Consider the following 26,978-nt stretch of genomic DNA (forward strand, 5'->3'; position numbering starts at 1 on the left):
ATTTTCCATGTGATATACATTTGATTAGCGATTTAATTTGCCATACACATTTATTTTAGTCGGTTGTGATGAATGCTATACGCTTATTGAAACACTAACTCGATCCGTTCCTAAAAACAACTAGTACAAAGCAAGGAATGGATGTGAAGCTTCCTGCTCAAGGAAACAACGGTTTGCTACTTTAGGGTTTGAACCCACATGGTCCGCAATCCTAAAATTAATAGTTCGATGCGTTAACCTATCGGCCACGCTGGAATTATTCATATATAATCAATTACACAGTCAAGTACCGCAAACTGATACTTCAGTTATAATTTTACACAAAAAATGAACAAGTAACAGCATTTTCATGGTAGGACATAGATAAAATCTAGGTCATTCTACAGCATGTTTAAGACATTTAGGTCAGATAACAACATGTCCATGACATCAAGGTCAAACAATAACACTTTGATAGCGGCTAGCATAAGGGTCAAATAAAAATACTTTCGTGGTATCAATTTTTAAGGTCGAACAACAATACTTTGCTGGCATCGAGGTCAAATAACAACACTATTATGATATCAAGGTCAAATAACAACACTATCATGGTCATACAAAGACACAATCAATGTCAAACAACAATGATCCCATAAAAATCTTTCATTGCTACAGTTCGGAAGTTACAGTCCGGCATAGCACACTCGATTTGTAATCTCGTCATTGTTGGTTCGATTCCCGGGCTGGCCTACTAAAATTACTAATCAATTCTTCGGATGAGTTTTTAAATCGAGGTCCCTTGTATGAGTGCTTTAGCACTTGGCACGCTAAGAAACCAGAAGAAGCGTCTGGGATTTAGACATCTTTTTGTACCTGTATCTTGAACTATTCTCCGAAAACTAAAATGACTAATACTCTTCTGAAGAACTCGCCCATATGGTCAACCAGTGGCGACTGGCGAATATAACTAAACTCAAATACACACAATTTATAAAATCATTTTAGTATGATATTGCTTTTCATTATCTGATATAAACAAACTGAATATTCATTTATTTTTTGTAATAATGATTGCCTCTTTGTCACACATATATGTTATGATAGTTTTTTTTTCTCGCAGAGCTATGGCACTAAAAGAACACCATACTTTGTAAAATGAACTGAAGAGTTATTCATTTATTATCAATAAGCATATCTTATATAGAACGTGATTGTTCTTATCTTTCCTTCATGTAAGTCTTTAACAATTGCACTGAGGGAGAGATTACAAAATTCAATATGGGTGAGCTCTCTTTTTTTATCTCGTAGGAACACATTATTTAGCATGGTGTGCAGCGTCCGGGCTTGCAGGCGTTTAAAACTAATGATATATATATCGTGTGTACAGGGCTGCAGAAATCCAACCAATCAAATCCGATAAAGACACGATTAGCACTCAAATGAACTCGTACTATCGAAAAAAAGGAAGTAAAATTTATTAGTTTATATAAGAAATATTTTATTGAAACATTTTGCACATATCTTATATACAATGATAACTTGCACAATAGGTACAAGATGCACGAAAAAAGAATGAAAGGAAACAACAACAACAACACAATCTGCGGTTCAAAAATACTTACTTTTTATTGCCTTTTAAGGTTTTCAAGATTTTATGGTCTAATATATGTTATGAAGTTATAATATATTATTGGGTACAATACTGAGTTCTATTGGACTGGTACACAGTTGTCAAATCTATATTGGACGTAGAATTATCATTGAACTGTCATAGGCGCAGAGTGCCTTTCGTGCTCAATACCATTGGCTTAAGCACAATTTTATATCTGAATATCTGAAAGGAAGCAAACTTACGAAGTGTTAAAACATGTGTGTTCCCAAATTTAGTCAGGGACTTTGTATTAAACAAATTTTGTTTTGTATTATATATATTATGTGTATAAATATTTATCTATTTATGATATGATAATCTAAAAGTAATTACCTAAATGAGACAACGAAATTAAGAAATGCAGTTATTGAAATGGTCATCTAGGTTGGTTTAAACATATTTATTTAAAGCTCGATTGCGAAAAAAGTTCGTGCAACTTATATAGTAATCACTTTCGAGTCCGCTTCCTGGAACCAACCAGTACTTGAGTCATATGAAGAAACATGGTCGTAACCCGAGTAGGGCTCGAACCCACGATCTCTGGGTTGAGAGGCGACCACCTTAACCACTTGGCCACCGCTCCACTTATCTAGGTAATGAATCCTACGTAAATCCACCTGGTAAAGCAGACACTGTAAAACACATTTACAATACATTTAGCATATCTTCATTAGGTTGATTAAAAATATCATATAGAAATATTTTAGCGCCCCCCCCCCCCAAAAAAAAAATGTAGGGGGGGGGGATCTGTATAAGTGTCGCAGTTGGCATCATAATCGTCAAAAAATCAGAAATATAATAGCATTAATTAAATATGTTAGATACATGTATAGGTCAAGACTGCTTTTAGATGAAATTTATGAAGATAAAGAATTACAATATAGAGATATTGCTATAACACCGTCGCTGACGTAGGGTTAACTTTTTCGTTAAAGCAGGTCGTCTCCAGATCCAATTCATATTTTCGTGAACATTTTGAAAATGCATTTAAATGTGTAATTTTGTGAAGTAACCAAACAGAAGAAATTTATATATTATCAATATAATGATCAATTATTAATTCGCCAAAATAGGTGAGGTAAAAAATATACATTTTTTTACTTTTATTGAGACTTGATGGTATACGGTTCTTTTTTCACATATGTAAACTTTTTTTTTGAAAACCAGTTATATCGTTGTAATAGATGTAACAGTTGTGTTTAAATTATTAAAATAGTTTTGATAGAGTGTTTACAGGGGCGTGTCACGTTGGGGGCATGATGTGACCCCAAGCGTCTGTGTGCGCTTAGGATGACGTCATTTCGCCGTTGTTATTAAAGTTGTCAATTCATACGCTATTGTAAGAAAAAAATATGGATGAAATGACATTCATTTCCATGAATAAATATCTCATTTAGGTAAACCATTTTAAATATGAAGAATATGCAAGAAAAAATATCTGACATTTGTTTGCGGTTCGGATCGGAATATCCGTCCCTCGGGGACCCGCCCACATCACATAATATCAAAATAGTTATTATCTGACAACAAACAACAGGCTATACTAAAATAAAAAGAAGAAGAAAACAGTTAAGTTTATGCATTGAATTCGGTACATTTGTATTACTTTTGTAAAACGCAAAAAAACATCATCAAAAAAACTGTTAAAAAAACAAAAAACGATCGCTTACATTTTGTTTACAAACATGATAAATTGTGTGGATAATTCACCTTTTACGGGTGTGTCGCCATAAGTTTTATAATCTCTGGTCGCTTTGGAAATCAAGCGCTGATTTATGTAAACAAGACCCTCCAGTATGAAAGACATCTATCTCCCACCCGCTAGATACTGATGATTATCAGTCCACTTGATTGATAGCTGCATCTTTCAGAAGTTTTTGTAAAAATCAACGAATGTTCTTTTTAATGTTGGGTAGCCCAGCAACCGAAGTATGTGTTATGGTGTATCGATAGAAACAAAACATGATAAATTAAATTTCTCGTGAGTTACGTACGATATTTAATCGGGGATCTCTGCCCTTTATTTTAACTGGTGTTAATTTATTACCCTTTTGCTATTCTGTTTCCATAATCATATCTCACGGCTTTCTTCAGCGGTCCTTAACGATTTCCGCTATTTTGCCACGGGTTTACTGTCATTAAAGTACTTCTGCAGAGAGCGTGTCGTCAGGCTTTTTTTTAAATTTTATTTAAGAGAGACACAATTATTAGAAATAGAAAAGTAAACTACATCTGGAAACATTTTAGAGACGTTTTGATTTGCGGCACCGTTATTTAAGGTTTTGTGGATCTTAATAGCGAAGACGCTTGAAAAGTTGTGTGAGCGGCGCTTGGAATTGGTATAAAAAGAGCGCTATAGAAAGACCCTGATTAAACAATGCTTACATTTACAGGAACCAGCTCGACTTTTGTCTTACTTGTATTGTTGAGCTCACCGTATCTTCAATCAGTGGGTAAGCAAATGTTTATTTATTCAGTTATTTTTTCTTAATTTTAGTATTGTTATTTTTTATCGTTTATAACGGGCAACAAATGAATGAATTATTTAAGTAAATTATCTAAGTAATAATTTTTTTTACGCTATATACCGATTGAAGATTCCATAATCTGTAGTTTAAAACATTTAAAAGAAAACCTTCAAAAACCAACATGTGCCAACAATTAAAGTTGATTTGTATTTTCGGAGGGAATAATTTTGTGAAAAAGGTCTATCAATTATTTGTAGAGGGATATGTATAATACATATACTGCCATTAAATTATTCTTAGTAAATAATGGAAAAAACACGCTACAAAAATCGTTATTTAATATTTTTCTGACCGTTTTCCGACCGTTTATAATATGTATTTTTTTGGTGTGCTTTGTTGGAATTTAAACAATATGTTAGCAATAAACCGTTTATATTTTCGCTGAGCCGATTTCAGACTAATACAATGTCGCAACATCATTTCCTTCTGTTCGGAAAGTTCATTCACAAAACTTTTTACAAACTATTTTTCTTATTTATAGTTGGGATTTACACTTGTCTCTTCGGAAACGATCTTCCAGAACCCCAGGATGGTACCCTCGTTGCTAGGTGTGGCATACACGAGGTAAGCCTATGAATGATATGAAATCTACGAATCTACGATCAAATTTTTCATTTTTATATACATGTAGTACTGTAAAGTGCCGAAATTTCGATGGGAAATACTGTAAAATAATAATTGCTGTAAGGCATTTCCGCATTTGACAAATGTACTTGTGAGATTTCATTATCGAAAAAAATGTCGTATACAATACTTTTTATAACGTTCATATGTGTAACCATGTGCGACAATGGCCCTAACGGAACACCGTATTTTTTCATTATCGTAATATATGTCTATCATGGCTTCTTTTGAAATTGCGGAATCACAGTTAAGGTCACTCTGACGTTCGCTTACTGTTATTTTCATCAGTTTTGCATTAAAATTAAAACATGTATTAATAAATATACGTTGAAAGTATCCTCTTGTTTATTCAATATATCTAGGATGATAAATGTTTAAATACGATTTAGAAATTTTTCTCGGCATTTAACAAAAAGTCTCATTCTTATTGTTGTTCTGGAAACATGTACGTACGTAGTTGAAAAAAAGAAGAAACGATTAGTTTTTCCGATTTATCATTTTTATAACAAATAAAAAAATGAAAATGATGATTCATTTAGTCTATTTATGAGTGTCAATGTAAAGCTAAACACAATTTTTTGTTCCAAAGCACCGACTCAAGCTTCAAACAAAATATCATATTTTTTAGAAAAGAAAGAAAGAAATGATATAGAAGGTCCAGATTGTGTTTAATTGTATAATTTTGTTTGAATTATTAACATATTTCTTTCCATTAAAAACATGTAGAACCCCTCATTCTAATGAGATACACATTCATAGAATGTTTAAGGGAAAAAATCAGTATTTTACGGAAAGTATAACATACATTCACACGTTTTCACTTTACGAACAAATATAATTTTTAATTTTTTCAGGAAACATTTTTTGTTTTTGTTCCTCACTAGAATGAGATGAGCGGTGTCTTCACTATATCCCATACCAATCACGAAACATAATTAATGTTTTGTCAAAAAGTAAAAACCTAATCATCTTTTGTTTTGCTTTGCTGCCTTAAGCAGATCTCAAAACGTCACGTGGAATACACGCCGTGTTTATATTTTTTTGCTTATTCCCTGCGGGCTGGAGCCCGCATGATATTGGTACGCGATTAATTTTTGAGGCATAGAAAAGCACGTGACCTGTTTTCGGTACATTGAGGAACACGTGATCTTTCAACCGTACATGGTTGGTTAATTGACCTTTTCAAAAACCTCGCTAAATACTGGTTGTCGGTGCGTTACGGATTTAGCTATGGTGAATTTACCTAATTAAATACATAACACTATTACGTGCTATTTCTAGTTTTCTATAATTATTTTACCGTTTAAGTAGGAAAACTTGAGGTGTTTGAAATGATCAATGTTCCTTTAATATCTATTTCAAATATTACAAACAATAAATTGTTTATCTATAAAATTAAAACATTCGTAGTGGCATCTGCCGTAATAAATAGAGATATTTTCTGCCTAAACTTGTGTGTTTATTTTAGTTTTTTACGTGAAATTATTGATACAATGGTATTTAATCTTTTTCTTAAACAGAAATACTTGTTTTATTTCACTTAAATAATTTTTTTTTATCAAAAACATACATAACGTTATTACACGCCATCTTTGAATGATACAGACGTGACCTTCTTATCGACCTTCTCAAGTCTCCGGTCTTCCAAAGTAACTGCTATTGATCGATTATTGTCAACTATATTCTCGACACAAACTTATTTTACAGACAAATTTGAAAAGAGTTTTAAATGAAACGTCTTAAAATCATTAAAAATGTCCTCACAGGAAACCATTTTAACTTGTTTATTTTAACTTACAGACATGTTATCTAGAGCAGTATATCGCACCAGCCGGGTACCTCAGACATAAAGCCGGATGTAAAGATACTCAGGTAACTTCTTAGTCTGGTTCCCTGCCTACATTTACCACAGACTATATCACAAAATCTGATTTCATTCCATAAGTGGCTCCGCGCTTCGGCGCGGCCGCCAATAATGTATTGTAAGGGGGAAGGAACTCGTTATTTCGGTGACTGAGTTGTGCTATGTCTTATTTTCGCGCCTCAGGGCTCCAGGCAAAACTCGATCTTACGACAGATGTGTCCCAAGTTTGCTAAAACTTTATCGTATGATTATGTACGAGTATTCGTCAGTCGACCCACGCGACATAGTTGTCACTTTATCGTGTATTCGCATTGCGCCCGCGAAGCGGAAGTACGACAAAGTGGTCACATTGTGTTATCGACATGGCGAAAATACGACATGGCACAACTCTCCCACCATAGGTCATGTTTCGTGCCTGATTACCATTTGTCATTTGTCAAAAGTATTGATAAATATTTTTATGAGCGTAATGGTATGTGACGCTGACATTTTATAACACTTTGCTCCAACCATTTATCTACAAATATTTCACCATTAAAAGTGTTGTCTGCATGTTGGCGAATTCACTGACAATCTGAATTAAAATAAGTTCCTAAATAACGCACCGCATTAGGATCTGGCAATCACCAATAGACTGTCACCACCTCGGAATCTTTTTAACAGCCAATCATCGACGAGCTTTCACAATTTTGAAAACGATGCGGTTTCTTATTCAAACCGCTGGAAAACCAATACCGAGTAGGTAATTTTCACGAACATGGCTTTGTCTATATAGCCGCAGGTAATTAAAGATTGAATCTATTATTTTCATTTTCAGTTATTTGTTTCCAATTATTTCAAAACATTTTTTTCGAGCAAAAATCAACAATTTGTTTTACTTCCACGGAGAAAGATATGTTAAAACTTCGTCTAATACCTATCTGTAAAGAACGGTTTGATTGCATGGCTAAAATAGCTTTCTCGGGAAATCCGAATCACAATGAAGGCGGCAATAAGATGTACATGCAAGAAATAAGCAGAACTTTAGTCAGGTTGAATTTACTGATAAATTTGGGCGTACTAATCATATGCATAGGTACAATTTTTCAAAAGACAGCTGTGTCAAGCATTTATTGGGTGCACTTAAAAAGTAATAATATTTCATCAATAAAAGGAAAAAGATGATAGTATATTACTCATGATTATGGTTTATTGTGTTTTGAAAATTTGAGAACAATTCGGGAATTTGTTTTTACATAAATTTCCTTCTACGAGTATTTGGGTTTAGCTTGATACTGCATTTATGACCAATGAGAAATTATATATTTTTCCTGCAATTAAATAAAGTGTATTAAAATAAAAGATAAAACGCCCTTTTCAGATGGTAAAAGATTTTTAGAAATATTTACAACCATGATAATGTGTCTATTTGAAATATACACTTTGAATACAATTTTTAGCGTATACGCTAACAACCAATGATAACGTGTCTATTTTTAGATTCTAAAATATATTTAATCTATTTATAGCAATGCGGAGCATCCACTGTATCAGCACCAAATCTCGGTGTGTGCAGTGACTGTTGTAAATCAGATCTGTGCGCCACTAGTTTATGTGGAAACTCAGGTAAGTTTATTTCTTTTAACTATTTGGAGGTAACACTTTTAATTGCTCCAAAATTGATGTCCTGCATAATTATGTCATTCATTTTTTATAAGGAAAATGGAAAAAGGATTGCGATTACTGACTGCAAATTAAAAAAGGGGGAACCCTGAAGTCATCCTACGTTACGAAATGAAAAAATAGATTTGGTTTAAATGCGTCAGTTCTTGGAAGATTAGTAAAAGCTGTCGTCCACGCCCTATAGCTTCGTATTAAGGATAATTTATCATTTATATACACCTACATGCATATGAAGATGTGATTTACAACACCTGCGTGCCCAACATTTAAGTGATTATTAAGATTTTATTTATTCTATTATATTCTGTTCAGAATACACGAGTATCAGACAGTTCCACGACATTTATTAATTTGGTAATTGATATATTTTCTCCTCTACCTATGGTGAACCAATATGATAATACATATTACACTTCATTTGCAGGCTGGCCCACAAACATGGGACCTATTTGCTACCACTGTGATTATCATGTGGACAGTCCAGATTTATGTGATTCCATAAAAGTTTGCGGGAAAGATGAGGTACTTAATTATGTTTTGTCTATGAAACCAAATAAACTGAAAAAAAATCCCTTTTAAATAGGTCTAATTGAATTTTATGCAATGTAAGATTGTTATGATGCTTAATAATAGTTGTTATACGTGCACGACACTACGAGTATACAGAGTTTACATTTGGCAGTAATCGAAATTAAACGTAATTAAACAGACATAGTATATGTAGAAATATTTGTTCTTTTTAATCAACCATTGTGGTAAATTGTACGTACAATGCTCAGTACTTTTTCACAATAATGTATGAGTACAATTTTTTTCTTACGACAGAGTTGTGGCGTGAATAAAATTGGAGGGAAATACGAAGTAAAATGCATGAGACAGAGCGTAAGTATATTATATTAACAAATTATTTGACTGTTTCCAAGGAATATACTTCAGGGTCAAGAAAGGCCAATTGCCATCGCCGAATTTTTCGACTAAAAAGCCGAACAAATGCAATTCAGAAATATCGCTTCACGCTTAAGCTTCACGCTTAAGCCATACATGCCATAGGAGGGAAACCAAAGGTAAAAACAAGATTATCTTATATCGATATATCCGCATTTAACCCCTATTCAACGCAATAAAATCACTCTTTTTTGGGTCCTGAATCATTTAGGTTGTACAATACTCCTCCCATATCGAATTTTAATTATTTAGCTTTGCCCGATACAGTGCTAGCTCCTCCCACTTTTAGTTCGAATCAATTCAGCGCTAGGTTCTGTTCGACCTTTTGTTTTATTCGTTAATCATTTGTCATTTGCCAACATTGTGCTTGCTCCTTTAAATTATAGTTTGAATTATTAGGTGTTTGTCCAGCACAGTGCATGTTTTTTGAATTCCTACTTTTTATCATTTAGCGTTTGACCAATACAGTGCTAGCTCCTCCTATTTTTTCTTTCAACCAATAGACGTTTTTCTTATACACATCTAAGCATACCTACTTATCTTCCATTATTAACAGTTCTCAAAACCAGAATATGAAATGAAATGTAGTATGATGTCCCTGGAATTACATTAAATGTACAATATCAAAAGACTTCAACTAGATTTGATTAAATGAAATAGATCAACAATGTTAAGCAATTAGTTTGATTATTTTTTTTATTTTATCATGAAGTAAAGTCCATACATTCATTTTGATCGTTTCCATGATGTTCATAAAGAATTTGACAACGATTTTGTCTATTTCTAGACATGTGGTCTTATGACGAATTCTAGCCCGTGCTCTTCGTGCTGTAATACGCAGCTGTGTAATTCAAACTGCAATGCGAATGGCATGATGTCTTCAGGTGAGATTTTGTCTTAATTTGTTTTGCACTCGCGTACAATTATATGCATTTTTAGGCAAAACATCATCGTTAAATCGATATTTTTAGACATCAGTAAAATAGTTTCCATATTTTTTGAGACATGTCAACTTATATAGATCATAATCATTCCCTACAATTATAATAACTTGAAGAAAATTATATTTTGAAATAACGGAAATAATACAAAATGAAAATTAAAAGGAACTGTCTAATAGTTTCCCATAGGATTGTAGGTCTGATATAATTATATTAACGAAACTATTTTAATGTTTTATAGTTTGCGCTGATGATCCAAAGTGCCCTTCATTAAATCAGACGTTCCTTGCATCGGGACAAGATGTATGTACCATCGATGGAATGAAAACGTTTTGCAATAAATCTTGCTCACTTTGCACGAGCCCGACTACTACTGCACCGGTGGCGTCAACTGTAGCGTCAGTAATGACGTCATCAACACCAGTCCAAACTACAATGGGTATGTAATTTACAATTGTATTTTCCTATACAAAACGGTTGTTTTTTAATTTGTTATCATAGTTAATTTGATAATCATTGAAAATACATCGAATTATAACTTGTATTCTGGAAAACATTCGACATGTATGTAGTGGTTTAAAGTTCTGTCTCCGCATCCTGGAATTTGAGCAATATCGAGCCACGACCATTTTCCTTATGTCTAGTTCCTGAAGGTAGAAGATTCGTAAGTTATTCATACATAATTTGCATTAATTAACTTGTTTCTTAATCGGGCTTTGATAATTATGATAACTAGTTTTAAAAAAACCTAGACTGATGTTCTTGCATATACATAAATATAGGTTTTGCTTGTATTTTCGTTTATTTTGAGACCTTTCGCTATTAAAGCAATAGATTTTTTTGTGCTTTTGTTTTTCACATTTATGTCCAATTCAAATCTCTATTATATTGATTTATTTTTACCTTTTCCAATACTAGCAAACCCATGTTCATCAAATCCATGTGTTCACGGCGTATGTACTGTAGCTGGCACGTCGTTTAAATGTACGTGTAATTCGGGATATATTGGCAATCTGTGTGACCAAAGTAAGTATATATCTATCTTGTAACAGGAAATGCAAGGAATAAAGTCGACGAATTCTTTTATTTTAGTAATATAACGTTTAACGGACTAACTCACTGACATAAAGGATTAATATATAAACATACAATTATCTATTTTTCAAATGTTTAATATCGGCAGTGTGCGGCATTTTTAGTTTATAAAGCAAGCAAGTATGTTGGATAATTAATATAATATCTAAGAGTTTAGATTTCACCATAACACTCCTTAAAGAGAAATGATTGAAGCTAAGAAAGTGTTGGAGCACCAGACTAAATGCTGTATTCCGGTGTATACCTGACGCTTGGATGATTGAATGCTAAAATCTCGTCTTTTTACCCACCGAAATGCACTTTAAAACACCTAATCCATCAGTTCACACCGATTTATGTACAATTATAAATGAAAAATGTAAAGTTGGCATAACAAGCGATATATTTCTATTTTGTGATCATGATTTCTGCAAACGTCTAGAGGTACTGTTCCCACAATGTAGTGAGTTAAATCCAAAAACGAAATGTCAGCATAAACTCCAAAAATTAATTTGATTTAATTTAATTTGATTTAATTTTTTTTACAATTTATATGTTCTCAAATGGCATCAAACTACATTATATTGTTGCACATGCGACTTTTAATTGATGCTTTAGAGTATATTGAGTACTAGTATTTTCAAGAGTACTGACAACGATAGCCTATAAAAAATCAATAAATGAATGTCCCTTCTGTGCTTCCCTTCTTCTAAGAATTTTACATTTCTATGTTTCTATTTTCGTTACTTTTAAGAGGACCCTTGCTCGCCATCACCCTGTCAACATGGTGTGTGTTCCGCTCTTATAAACGGAGCTTTCCAATGCACGTGTAACACTGGGTTCACGGGTCAACTTTGTGATGCAGGTAAAGGAATTAAATTTTAACAAATATCTAGATGATATTTTATTTCTTTTAAATAAATAATATTTTGTTAGGCAGTTTGACACGAGAAAATTAGTTCGCATAGAATTATCGACATGTCTCGTTTTATGTTAAATGCATGTTTGTAAAAAGTCCGTCATATGTATATCATGTCGCTATGTATAAAGGTACACCTTTATGATATCATGACTAAAGTCATGAGATGCAGAGATATACAGACAGAATGAATTTCTCAGTACGTACAAAAACGAATTAAGTATAAGTAAAAAAATTAAACTCCACTTTTTTGTGGGGGAGGGAGGGGGGGGGATGGACGTGCGAATGAATTCCATTTCAAAATACCAATGTGTTTTAGCATTTGTAGAGTAAGAAACGTTGTCTCTGTCTCAGTTTAGCGGAATATTTGAAATAATAACAACGATATGTATCTCAAGTGTGCTGATGCATTGAAAATGCACAAATTGACAAAAATGTCCTAATTAATCGGTACACGACTATTTTCGGATAGATTTGTAATTTACACGTGAAACGGCCCCGTTTTTTTATAGTTTTTCATTATAGCTTTTTTAGACTATTATTCTCACAGGAGAGGATATTTTTTTTCATTTTGACAATATAGAATTATATCGGACACAGCTCATAAGGGCCCGTAGTCTTTATTACAGTAATCGTTTGCAAAGATGACCGAGCACATTATTCAATTGATCGCTCATTTAAAAGACTAGAGCAAAAGTGCTTCCAGTGCTTTGATTCTAAATGTTGACTTTATGGTTATGTTTACAGAAATAATGGGATTGACGTAAATTGTAGTTCTATAATGCTTATCACTAAATCTTGAAGGATATTATCAACATTTGTAATTTGTACATTCTGTCTGCAATATTTCAGTTAATACATGTTTGTTTGTTTTTGTTTGATTGTTTTTTATTCCAATGGAAAAAGTATGAGAGAATAGTTCTAGTTTTTTTCATATTGTTATGCGTTTCTTTTTTATACAAAAACAGATAAGAATGTACACGCATACATGTACATGCATTAACACTTATACAATAATATATTATTTCAATATTTACACTTATATTTATATTAAAACGCGACAGGTTTTACAATATATATCAGCGGATTGGTACTGAAATATTACATGTATGACTGTTTACGTAATCAACTTTTTTTTTAATAACAGCCCAAAGCCCGTGCTCTGCAAGTCCTTGTGTGCATGGTACGTGCACCGACAGTGGCGGCTCATTCCAGTGTTCGTGCTTAAATGGATTTGTTGGGCAGTTGTGTGACAAAAGTAAGTAATCCTAGAACTTCAGTTTTAGCACGCGCCTTTTTACCGTAAAATGTTTAAAATGCAACATGCTTAAATTTCCGTCAGTCTTATGTAAACGGAGAACTAAAGGAAAAGAAAAAATATTCAGTACAGCAAAACCCATTTCTATAATTAATTTGTTAATTTTCTTTTACATCTCAAACAAATAAGGTATATTATACACTAATATGTTTTCGTTTAAATATGCTTAATATCATATTAAAGTAAGTATACTTTTCACTTTAAATGACTGCTAATCTAGAAAATATATATTATTTTTATTTCATCTTATTTTTTTTTTTTGGTGTCTGGTGTCATTATACGTTTTCTGAAACAATGCATAAAGCAAATGACCATGTGTAACAAAAATTTATGTGGTCATACCTGTACAATGAATATTTATGGATTAAGTTCCAAACGAACTTGAAAATGCACAAACTCCTCACAGCGGTTACGTCACGCGTTTCTGTACTGATCAGAGGAAGTAACCGCTGCGGGGAGTTTGGAAAATGCAATTTTGCAATCATTGTAACATTCTTAAAAGAAACACACGGTGTTGTACGGAGATATATTTCGCATTTTTTCCTATTCTATTTCATGCATGGTCCATTATTTAAAAATTGAATATACATATACATGTTATGGCATTTTTGCTGTTTTGTCATGTAACGAAAACATTTTTATTTTACAGCGGACCCATGCAGCACTTCCCCGTGTACACATGGTGTGTGCACGACATTAACAAATGGTACATTCTATTGCACGTGCAGCTCGGGATTCACCGGACAACTTTGTGATAAATGTATGTAAATATACAGTCGTTGTTTCCTTGAGCAAGAAACTTTACACTCATTGCTTAGTACTGGTTGGTTCCAGGAACGGATTCGAAATCGCTTACAGCTTCCTTCACAATCGAACTCAAATAAATTCTGCATAAATCAACAACATTTCTAATTTACAAAATCATTTAATATTTCCAATGGAACTCGAAATTATTTGAAAAGTAAACGACAGAAAACTAGAAAAGAACGGTTACACCGCTTACGTCATCCCGTAGAGTATACTATTTAAAGGCCCATTGTCGATTACTTTTAACTTTAGCTTGCTACATATTCTAGCCATGCGAACCAATGCAGACTAAGAACATTATCTGTGCTGTTTGCTAATCAGTAAATGTTTTGAAATTTTGTATGGTTTTGTCTTAAAGGCCCATTATGCCAAAGAAATGCCTTTACATTTTGTTTCTCAAAAGCTTTTTATTTTTGATGTTTTGTTATAGTTTCCAAAACGTTAATCATCGGCAAATTTGGCAATTACTTAAACAATCTTTAGCTTCCTTTTTTTTTTTTTTTTTTATTTTGTTTGCAATACTTAGCTAAAGTGACTGAGTATTTTATACAGAAGTCAAAATACCACATGTACTTTGTTTCCATTTTGCTACTTTTATGACAAATAATTGCACATTCAACGCAACGTTTTCTTGGTGAAAATATTTAAATGTTTTAAAGCTCATGTTTTCCCTGTCTTCAGTAGGCACGATAAAATATATTCGTTTCTGAGGCATATTATACCTTTAATTAAAAAATTCACAAGTCTAGCAATATATATAAAAGGGTAAGATTTTAAGCAAAGAAAGAACATATTCATGTAAGATATAAACATGTATATTACATTTACATACAGCAACCAGCCCGTGTACATCTAACCCGTGCATTCAGGGCACGTGCTCTGCGAGTGGGAACTCCGTCACGTGTAAATGCTATACTGGCTTTATCGGACAGCTGTGCGACAGACGTAAGTAAATTCCACTTTTATAGACTTTTGAATTTATATTTTGTTTCAAAGCGACAAAAAATAGCATAAAAAATATTGATAAAATAAACATGTGCCTAGTTATATCACACGATATAATTGTTTATTTCGAAAACTATTATAGTAAATTTCGAATAAACTTAAACACGTACTAAGTAATTAGTCAACCCCTTAAACCTGGCTTAAATGTGACTATTGAAGTTATTATCGCATCTTTTTTTTAAATTATCTCAATTTACAAGTATAGTTTCAGCAGCATAAGCATGATATATGTAAATAATGTCAAATTTGTTTGTTTGTTTTTGTTTTGTTTTGAAAGAAGTACATTATTTGTAAGACTTTGTTTTATATTCAGCGGATCCATGTAAAAACTCTCCATGTGACCACGGGATATGCTCACCTTTGTCGACGGGGGCATTCAGCTGCACGTGTAACTCGGGCTTTACTGGACTTCTGTGCGACGCTCGTATGTATATATTTAATGAATATGAAAAACAAAACATTGTTTGCTCGAATAACGAAATAGTATCTGAGCTTCTTTGAACAATTTCTTTGATCCTAGAAAAACCCATAGTTCTGTGATTCTTCCCCCCACCCCCCAGGATAATTCTTATACAAGTAACCCGATGATCTAAAGATACCCAAATGCCCAAGCCCAGACATACATTAAGATTTTCCTGTGAAGAAATGTACATGTTATATATACTTTTTTTAACAAGTTTTATTTTTCCATTTACCTCAATACAGTCTAATACTTGCTTAAATGAAATTTTCCTGTATTTAAATGAAATTATATTTTACCTACTTTAATAACTTTAGATGAATGAGTTATATTAATATAAATATATCTGTTTATAGCAATTAGTCCGTGCTCTACAAACGCATGTGTTCACGGCACGTGCCATCAAAATGGCAACAGTTTTCAGTGCACGTGCTCACCAGGATATATCGGCACATTATGTGATAAACGTGAGTTAACCCTTTAAGTAACGTTCTTAATATAACACGATAGTACAAATTCGGCATTTTCCGTCTATTTCCGTACTTTATAAATTTTATCGATCGTCGGGATGATCTAGAGCAACGAGAATCTGTTTAAGTTGAAGCTTTTCTAAAAACTAAAATGTACGGAAAATGACGATGTTTGCCGAATTCAAACGATCTTAATGAGTACTTAAAACTGTGTTAAGGATATCATTGTCGTAAACAATTAATTGTTCTATAATCACTCATTAGCTTTTTAATACAAAATATAAGCATGGCAATCTTATATAATTCATTCCTATGGTGGCGCATTGTTGCCATTCTTATTGTTGACTTGAAAAGTAATGGTACAAATCAGCTTCAATACTTTATTCGTTGGAGCTTTTGTAACGATGATATGAGTGGCATTGAAAATGGCGGCCAGTCCACTTTTGGAAATGGGCCAGCAGACGATCGCCCCTCAAATAATGAAATCTTCACTTACAAGTATATATACGATTTCCATTGTTTCATTTACGACACAGTTCAACTTTGAATGAAGAAGTATTTTATATTTTCTTTTTTAACAGACGACCCATGTTCAGCTAGCCCATGCCTCCATGGCGTATGCTCCACACTGACAAATGGGACATTTCATTGTACATGTAGCTCGGGATTCACTGGCCTTCTTTGTGACCAAGGTAAGGCGCTAGCATCGAGATATAAATAAATAAATAAATAAGGATATAAATAAATTATATATAAATAAATAAATTAATTAATTAAGAAAGAAAGAAAGAAAACAAAAAGAAAGAAAGAACGAAAGAAAGAAAGAAAGAAAGAAAGAAAGAAAAAAAGAAAACCTTGCAAAAAATGTTTATAAAAAAATAATAATTATTTAGTAACAATTTACACATTGCTTGCAGGAGTAACTTAATTTGTTATTTTCCCGCTTTTTATCTAAAATTGCTACTTTTTCACAACAACCACTTTCTGGCAAAGGTCATATACATTTAAATACTTCGGTAAATGCTACTTAACTTTAAATCCATATGTTGGACTTAAAGAACCAGCACCTTGGGGTATTGGATTGAAAAAAAATTTGCTTGACAGAAACAATGCGATTTTATTCGATGTAATAACATTTAATCTCTGCTTATCAACAACCTATTGGAGGCAAAGATCTTTGTTGTTATTGTTGCTAAGAGATGTTGTTCTGGAGACCTTCAATTTATTTTGAAGACCTACTTATGGAAGTTACCAAGGGTTCAGAGCGAAACTGGTCTACCTGCTTCTATTTCTATATAAAGATGGACCAGTTTTCATGTAAGTCCTCGATATGTTACTGTTGTTGTAAAGAAGTTATTTCTCTCCAGAGGACCTCTCTATGAAAATAGTATGTACTAAAATTAAGCCTACTTCTGATGATTTTATTTCTCCATTTATCAGCTATTAGCAAATGTTCAACAAATCCCTGTGTACATGGAACATGTTCGGCCAATGGAATCCTAGGATACAGATGCACATGTTACTCTGGCTATGCTGGAATCAACTGTGACAAAAGTATGTATAATATACATCATTGATGATACTGCGCATGCGTTTAGCGTTCATGCGCGCGCATGAATGGGGCGGCGCATGCTTAACGTGGAGCGTGCATCTATAGAATTATTTATCCATTTGTCTTAATCATTGTTGCAATATGTAACTAACATGGATGATAATTTATGAGAAAAGAATTTACGCGAAGATTGTTTTAATGAGCATTTAGATTTTTCACTGTGCTGTTATGTAAGGGACCGTAACAAGCTGACTTAAGTCCGTCTGGTTCCGAATTCTTTGCTATGGAGCGCGAATTCTGCTTCGGATTAACAGAAAAAAACGTGGCTTTACTTATTTGCCAGGTACAGCCAGTGCACAGGGGGACATATGTAAAGTTCTTGCTCTTAATAAGAACTTAGCACTGTCGATAACAGAATGATGACCGAATGATTACCGCGTAATGGACTAGTAATCCAATTATTGCTGGTTGCGTGGGTCAAAACCCTTTAATGTGGCAAGCCGTTGTTTCCTTGGGGGCAAGAAAATTTACACTCATTGGTTAGTACTGGATGCTTTCAGGAACGGACTTTAGAGTGTTTCTATAATCTTATAGCTTTCAGCTTGATTGAACTAAATAAAATTTGTAAAAAAAACAAAACAAAAACAACAACAAAAAAAAAACCCCCAAAAAAAACCAAAAACAAAAACAAAAAACATCAACAAAAAACGCCGTATGTCGGGCTTAACCTGTTGTATGCATATATTTGATAAGCATCTTTTTTGATAATGGTATCACTGATCACTTAGACCCAATGGACCTTAGTGGAATAACTGTTTAACTTCTATTAAATTTAGAAGTACTGCACTAAGGTGACGATATATAAATCTGTTGTTTAGTGGCAGACCCATAAAGGTATATGAATTGTATTTTTCTTACTGATAAAGCCGTATGGGCGTTAAAGCAACCATGTTCCATCTGAGGGATCGTAATATTGATCATTGACTAGGCCACAGCCAACGATGACCGTGTTACGTTTTTTCTAGTGATGCCCTTTTCTTACATCGCTCGTGAAATCGAATCTAGACAGGTAGACTCGGGGTCACGGTCCTGTTTCCTCATCTGACACCAGTGTTGCGGCCCTCTTATCCAGGAATTGCCATTATGAATAAACATGAATATGAGCTTCAAGTTATGCCGGCTCGCCACGGCGAGCCGGTATTACGTTAGGATTTTACTGAGAAACCACCTAAAACTCTGAATCCATCCAAAAATTTAATCGAAGTTGGCTTCCAGCTTTCTACAAAATTTATCTATCAGGGCTAGGATCCAAAAATATTTAGCCAATCAAATTTAATCTTACATAGCGTCAAAAAACCTTCAATTTTCACGCCATCTTTAAAAAGCAGCAAGTATTATTTTGAGCGCAAAGATATACTGATGATAAGAATTTTTGTTTTCATGAATTCTTTTCAATAAATCATATTTACACTGACATTTGATTTAGCGATCTCACCTGTTCCTCTGTAGTAAGTTTTCGTTTGGTTAATTAACATAAGTGTACATCTGGTTCTGTGCATTTTTTTATTTTTCCTTTTTTCCGGTCATTTTATCCTTTCCGGTATTTAGTGTATATATTTACTGGCCGGGATCCGGGACGCCCGGACTGGCCGGGATCCGGGACGGCCGGGCTGGCCGGGATCCGGGATCGTATTAGATATAGAGGAAAAACTAATAATCTATATTTGTGTTGATTATTGTCGTAATAAAAGGCCATTAAACGTTAAGTTGTTTTTTTTATTGTATGTAATGAACGTTAAATTAATTAAACTTAGGATATAAATATATTTAGAGCTATTTTTTAACAAACTTAAAATGCGGAAATCACAATACTTATAATTATATGCCTAATTAATTGAAAAAATCAAAGACTACATTCTTGTATTGGTCAAATCCCGGGATCCCTTTATGTTTTAATGCGATCCCAGCTTTTCTGAAAACTATATCCTTGAACTGGCCAATTCCTGGGATCTCTTTATATTTTAATACGATCCCGGCTTTTCTGAAAACTATATTCTTGAACTGGTCAATTCCTGGGATCCCTATATGTTTTAATAGGATGCCGGCTTATCTGAAAAACATCTTAGACTGGTCAATTTCCGGGATCCCTATATTTTAATAGGATCCCGGCTTTTCTGGCTGAATTGGTTGACAACTTGTGTTTACTTTAGGACTTGTGTCTGTCACTCATTCCAATACTAAATAACATATTACAACATAACTTCGTATAAAGAGACCTCTTTATGAATTCTTCCTATCTAACATTTATTTGGTCATGGTCAACAGGCCATACAGTAAATGTGCATAGACATAGGGACTTCATTTTATCTGTTTACATGCATCTTCATAAATACTCATATTCCTCTTTGTAAAACTGAGAGAACTTGCTTCCATCACTTTTATTTTGATGTTCGCTCAAGTCTCTTCAGCTAACAGAACTGTCATTTTTACATTTAAACGCACCCCTGGAAAAAAATTACGAAGCGAGTCGCTACTAGCTTTTTTAAAAGCTAACCTTGTACTTCTTATTACAATAAAACTATCACAATTGATTTATATTATATGCAATGGAGGACTAAGCATTCTGTTAACATTCATTACATAAATTTGTGAATTATTTCCCCGCACAGCCGATCCATGTCAAGCTTCGCCGTGTACACATGGAGTCTGTTCATCGTTGGTAAACGGAACATTTCACTGCACATGCGCAACCGGATATACCGGTCTACTTTGCGACTCGGGTAAATATAGATTTTTTTCATGATATTTCATAATATTTATTGTTAAGCATATAACATTTCAAAACTAATCATACAAAAATGTAACCATGTCAACTAAAGCTGAGCAGAAAGTGATCAAATTGGCATATTCATATACAAATTCATGTCAAAAGTATGCATTCGTTTTCACTTTCGGTTTCTATATAAATAAGTTACTTTTCTTAAATTTTATATGTTTAAACTTACTTAATTTATATATTCGTAATCCGAAGTTTGACGGAAAGGACCGAGAACATGCGATTTCATGAGGCCTAACTTACACTTTGAAATATTTTCAGCAATTAGCGCGTGCACAACAAATCCATGTTTAAACGGAAACTGTATTAGCCTGGGACAAAACAACTTCCAATGCGCATGTCACGCCGGATATATTGGTCGAAATTGTGACTTACGTAAGTGTAATCAGAATCTTTTACTTTCTCACGAGACTATTGCAAATTGTGGATAACTATACTGAATTATATTGGCTTTGCCTTTTTCATATTAATCAAAAGATCAGAGCTGACTTTTATGTTTAAAATCCCTTTGAAACCGGTGTTACTTCTTTCATGCTAAGTGTAAATAATCTGTATGTATGAAGTTCGTGACATGATATAAATGATCAATTGCAGCTGACCCATGTGCACATAACCCCTGTGTGAACGGTGCGTGCAGTTCTCTTGCTAACGGGACGTTCACGTGTACATGCCAATCAGGGCACACTGGTCCTCTGTGCGACAGAGGTAAGTTTAAATGTAGTATATGTAGAGATAGATAAAAATAAAATATTTTATATTTAAACTTTTAATATATGAGTATATGTGAAGAAAAAGAAACGATCAAGAAGCTAAGGATGAAAAAAAAGTCTGACACGTCTTCTGTCTGTCAGCTCTTATTGGTGAATATATACGCTCTAAGATGTGTAATAAATAAAACATCAAGATTGTAACGTCGTTTTCCATTGGATAATCGTTAGGTTTATTGTTAGTTATTATAAAAAATTGACATGTTATATGGCCCTATACAAACGGTTGTTTGTATATATAACCCGGGCCGCTAGGGGATAGTTATTTTGCAAACAGCCGTTGATATACGACCATTTAATTTGTCAGGAATCTTTATAACGTAATTATAATTCAGCAAAATTCCTTTTTAGAGGAAAGAAAGTGATTTCTTCATGAACTGACAGCAGTCATGTGTTTAAAAAAAAACGTGCAATATTATAGAAAAAAACACATATTTCTAAAGTAATTTCTTTTTTTTTCTTTATTTAAAAAAGATGCTTACTATGTAAATTCGTTATAAAGATTTTTGACATGTTATATGGTTGTTTGCAATATAATCCATAACTTACACTTTGCGGTCGGGTCATACATACACACTGAGCGTCTATATAGGGCCATATAAAATCTGTCAGAAAGTTGACCAAAGAAATGTAAGCCGTTCGGACGGAGATTTCTGAGTATTCGTTAACTTTAACTTGTTCCTCATACGGACTGTTGTTTTAGTTTTGAAACTGATGAACTGCAAATGAACTTTAGAAGTATATTTATATGTTTTGCACATTTTCTGCTTGCTTTACATTTATACTGGCCAACACTTATATGCGCGGGCCTTGGTGTTTGCTGAGCGGGTGTAAAATTGGGGCTTATGCTTACGTCTGTTTACACCTCTAAATTTGCTCGGAGTTCTAGCTTACATAACTAATTTGTTAAGAGTTGACTTCATATTTGTGCTTTACGGTGCATCCACTTTCATGTTCAGTTTACGTAGTTCCATTCTTTTAAAGTAAAAGCAGTACTTTTTTCAAGTGCTCTTTCAACAGGCCAGTTTATTTAGTACTTAATTAACAAGTCTAATTTATGATGTTCCTTTTTTTGCATGTCCAGTTTTCGTTGTACTTTATATGCCAGTCAAGTTTACTGAAAACCTTATTCTTAAGTCCCTTTTTCGTAATACCTTACCAGTTTATGCCCATGTCGTACTTTATTCAGTGGTCCGGCTTACGTGCACGAGTACCTTATTCAATGGTCCCGTTTACAGATATGTGAAACTTCATTCAGATCCAGCTTACATGCACGAGTATCTTATTCAAAGGTCCCGTTTACAGTCATGTAGAACTTTATTCAGATGTCCAGCTAACATGCACGAGTACCTTATTCAAAGGTCCCGTTTACAGTCATGTAGTTCTTTATTCAGAAGTCCAGCTTACGTGCACGAGTACCTTATTCAAAGGTCCCGTTGACAGTTAGGTAAACTTTATTCAGAGGAGTTGTAGTACTTAAGGTATTTAAGTAAATAGATATTTATTAGGTCAATTTACGTGCACGTAGAAAATTATTCAAATCAATTTACGCCGTGCATCATTTGATACACGAAGTGTTATAATATTTAATTTCATATAGACATATTCCCTGTAAACCCTACTTACAGATTCTGAACAAAGTCAACATACCTGTATAAAAAGCATTTTTCTTATTCTCGAACATTTCGAGATTTTACGTGTTTATGAAGTAATGAAAAAATGACCATGTTAGGTAATAAAAGAACACAAAGAACACAACTTGACATACATGAACGTAAAGTAATTTCTGTAATGTACCGCGCTTGATTTTGATCATCACTTTCATTCCCATTTCTTCCCACTTGATTGGAGCGAATCTTGGCACAGTCTCGGTTGTATTTAGCTCTTACTTTGAACCTATTATATTCTAAAGTGATCTCCCCTTGCTCATCAAACCCGTGCGGTCATGGCACGTGCATACCAGTAGGAACAAGCTTCCATTGTTCTTGTTACCATGGCTTTACTGGAGACCTTTGTGATCGGCGTAAGTGAATCTAAAAATTACGAACCTTAAAAGGCGTGCATACGAATTGCCATATTAGAGGTTTGTTCAAATAATGTAGTGCTCGCTCACGTGACAAAATGGTCTAAAAATAAATATTGCTCAAGTTTATTTCTGTATAAGCAGATATTTGCGATATTTACCGCATTTAGGGTTCGTAATCTTTGACAAAACATTAGCCTATGCATCTATTTTGTATATTCATCCTCAGTAGTGGTTTAACCTCGTAAATCTTCGGCATTCTTTGTGAATTACTTTGTAGCTTACTTAATAAAGTACACATTTGAATAAGCAGGAGTAGCAAAATATTTTCTGAGATGAATGCTTTTAAACATATATGAATATATCGGAAAATCTCGGAGTTTGTCGAAGAAATATGGACATCGTTATGGACGGAATACCGAACAAATAACCAAGACATGAGCGTTGTTTATTTACTTTAGATACTTCATAATTCAGATGCTACGGAGTTATGACAGTGTACGTTTGTATCGCCCATTTTCATTGGTCAATCGTGATAATTTACATGCTTAGTTGCCGACAAATTTATGCAATATTTTTGTTAAAATTTAAACAAAAAAGCAATTACTCACTTATTAAATTCATCGTTAAGTATTGTCGGCAGGCAGTTTGGCCTTAGATAAGGGACATTTGGGATTTTGCCTTATAAATATTCGAGCGTTCTTAACTTGGCCATAATATCTCTAAAAGTCTTAATTACTAATTACTAATAACACATGTAATACTATAAACAAAAACATGTCTTGTATATTTGAATCGGGCAATAGTTTGTAGTTTATATATTAGTTACTCTTTTCCTGAATAATGGTTCCCCTTCCCTTTGTAGTTTTACCCATACTTTTGTAGGTTTAACTTGATCATAGCGTTGTTCCTAATTATGAGTTGCTGCAATTAAGATTAATTGAGACTAAAATAAGGATTGGAGTACCATACTAGACAATGCGCTTGAATGGTTAGATGCTGAAATTTTCCTTTTCACAAAACGGAATGCACTTTAAAACGTCTAATTCATCTTTTCACACCGATATTTATACGAAAATGCATGCGTTGCATTTTGTAACTAAAACAGTTGTTAGTTTTGCAATTACTTTGAAATTATTGAATTCTGTTTTGTCTGTCCATATACAAAAAATAGCGGTTCTCAAGATAACCTACTGTTAGGAAATACACGCATGCATGTTAAAAATCACCTTTATATAGTGGAATTATTGACATTAATAAAAAGAATTCAAATGGAATACCCTAGTATAATTATTGTGAATGAATGGACCATTTTCTGTATCTTTTTGAACCAATTAAATCAATTTGTTGAACGCATTTAAAAGTAAAGATCTCCAATTGGTCACTTTTCATTTACGGAATCAGCCAATCACAACAATTGTTTTATAAATTATTGTTCCAAAAATAAACTTTTCTATTTTTAGCTATAGTTTAGAAATGTACATGTTTCTTAAGTATGGCATTACGTTGTTGTACTTTTGCTTTTACACAAATTGTTTGAACATAACTCGACACTGCTGGAGCTTGTTCTGCACTGCTTAATTGAGCCGTGTCACGACAAAACTAACATAGTGCGTTTGCGACCAGCATGGATCCAGACCAGCCTGCGCATCCGCGCAGTCAGATCAGGATCCATGCTGTTCGCTGTCAGTTTCTCCACTTGTAATAGAGTTGGTAAGCGAACAGCATGGATCCTGGTCTGGATCCATGCTGGTAGCAAACGCACTATGTTGCTTTTGTCGTGACGCGGCTCAAATGTGTATTGTACCCATGCTTTTATATCTAAATACTGCTTGTTTACATTTAATAGATGCGCAGGCTGGTCTGGATCCATGCTGGTAGCAAACGCACTATGTTGCTTTTGTCGTGACGCGGCTCAAATGTGTGTTGTACCCATGCTTCTATATCTATATACTGCTTGTTTACACTTAATAGCTAGACGTTACATGTATGCAAATGTTTTGGTAAACACATTTTGAGACACATAGGAGTTGAAGACATTTTTATATTTTACAGGACAGTTTTTAGATTGTAGACGCTTTTCACTCAAACCGGGAAAAATCGCATAAATATCAATTATCAATGTAATACCATGTATATTTATAAATATGACCTCTATTGCTTGGTTGCAAATGTAAGTGTACAAGTTGATTGAAGAAAGAATTTCAAACTTTATCATATTAGGGTATTAGACCATAGTGGAGTTCCTTTAAAGTGTATTAAAAGAACTGAATCGAATGGTAGCAATACAGAAATCCACGCTGTGAGAAACATGTTATGTCTGTGCCATATTCATAAAATGTATTTCATGCACCTTTTACGGAAATTTACGGAGTTTGCCGATGTTATACGACATTCCAAGAGACGATATGATATTAATACCTCTGTCAAATCAAAATGCTCTATTTTAGGTGACCCTTGCTCACTCAATCCGTGTACACATGGACATTGCACCTCAACTCAAACTGGCGGATTCACGTGTACATGCGCAGCGGGATATACGGGATTTTTATGTAACACCCGTATGTTAATGTTGATTTTTAATTCAGTACATATATTCCTACTGTAAGTTTTGTAAACACCTATTTTATTATGTCCCCTTAAAATATTTTGAAAAATATTTTACTTTTTTTCAGTTCATTTAAAAATTATTTTCATAAAAAATGCATAAATCTGGAGTGATGCTGTTTTAAGAATCTGATGCTACGTTGCATATTTCAAACATGCATAAATTGTATAAATACGGAAAATGACGAGTTTTGCCGAATTTAAACGAACTTTCGCATGAATTCAATGCATTTACCTTCACCATACTGCTTTAAATTGACAGAAATATCATCTTGTGCGAACAACCCATGTGTGAAAGGATCATGTACCGATGTTGGGACAGGATTTTCCTGCAAGTGTGATTCGGGCTATGTCGGCTTGCATTGTGATCATGGTGATTCCTTTTATATATTATTTGAGCGTCATTAAAACGCATTAATATGACTTCATTAATGCGTGCTTTCATTGCATTATGATATAGCTAATCATTTTCAAGCCAAGTAAACAGAAGAGCAACCTTTTTCGGGGGGATATGGTACTCGATTCGATGCAGAGTTTACAAAAAATATAATAAGACAACCTTATACCTTTGTTGACACTTAAATTTGGCAACATGCACTAGCTCAGAGGTAACGATAGAGCAATTTATCCTATACCTCCGAAAGAGATGGCTCTTTTGTTTACCAGGCATGATATGATAAACATCTCAACGCAATGCAACAATTTAACCACAAATGGCAATGAGAACGAAGAACTTGTAAACACGGGCTGTGTTTCATGGAATGTCCTAAGTATATCCAAAGTCCTAGGACTTATATGATAAACTACAGGACTAATTTAAGACCGTTTTAATAAATATTTTCATTTCAGTAAACGTTTTAGACTTTTATTTAATTCGTTCTAATGAGAAACGTTACAAAATACTCGCGGTTTGTACAATCCGCAGTATGTAAATGTCTTAACATAA

General features: G+C 33.6%; 1 protein-coding gene across 1 annotated transcript; it reads left to right on the forward strand.

Moving 5' to 3' along the window:
- Window positions 1–1,168: 1,168 nt before the first annotated feature.
- Window positions 1,169–26,440, forward strand: LOC132755844 (fibropellin-1-like). Its single transcript, XM_060746774.1, has 23 exons — window positions 1,169–1,261; window positions 4,024–4,083; window positions 4,640–4,722; window positions 6,583–6,654; window positions 8,155–8,251; window positions 8,733–8,830; window positions 9,134–9,190; window positions 10,041–10,137; window positions 10,436–10,633; window positions 11,113–11,220; window positions 12,023–12,133; window positions 13,335–13,445; window positions 14,155–14,265; window positions 15,147–15,257; window positions 15,631–15,741; window positions 16,134–16,244; window positions 16,829–16,939; window positions 17,688–17,801; window positions 20,469–20,579; window positions 20,897–21,010; window positions 21,230–21,340; window positions 25,876–25,986; window positions 26,295–26,440. The coding sequence occupies exons 1-23, from the start codon at window positions 1,258–1,260 to the stop codon at window positions 26,438–26,440; spliced, it is 2,358 nt and encodes a 785-aa protein (XP_060602757.1). The 5' UTR covers window positions 1,169–1,257.
- The last annotated feature ends 538 nt before the right edge of the window (window positions 26,441–26,978 follow it).

Source organism: Ruditapes philippinarum, unplaced genomic scaffold (assembly GCF_026571515.1).
Source record: "Ruditapes philippinarum isolate M1 unplaced genomic scaffold, ASM2657151v2 ctg608_1_1_1_1, whole genome shotgun sequence".
Taxonomy (NCBI): domain Eukaryota; kingdom Metazoa; phylum Mollusca; class Bivalvia; order Venerida; family Veneridae; genus Ruditapes; species Ruditapes philippinarum.

What these genes read in the sequence shown, in the direction of transcription:
- LOC132755844 (XM_060746774.1), top strand. An exon ending in TGGACTTCTGTGCGACGCTC is followed by an intron (nt 15,742 to 16,133) that starts GTATGTATATAT and finishes ATCTGTTTATAG; the next exon opens with CAATTAGTCCGTGCTCTACA. An exon ending in TGGAATCAACTGTGACAAAA is followed by an intron (nt 17,802 to 20,468) that starts GTATGTATAATA and finishes TTCCCCGCACAG; the next exon opens with CCGATCCATGTCAAGCTTCG.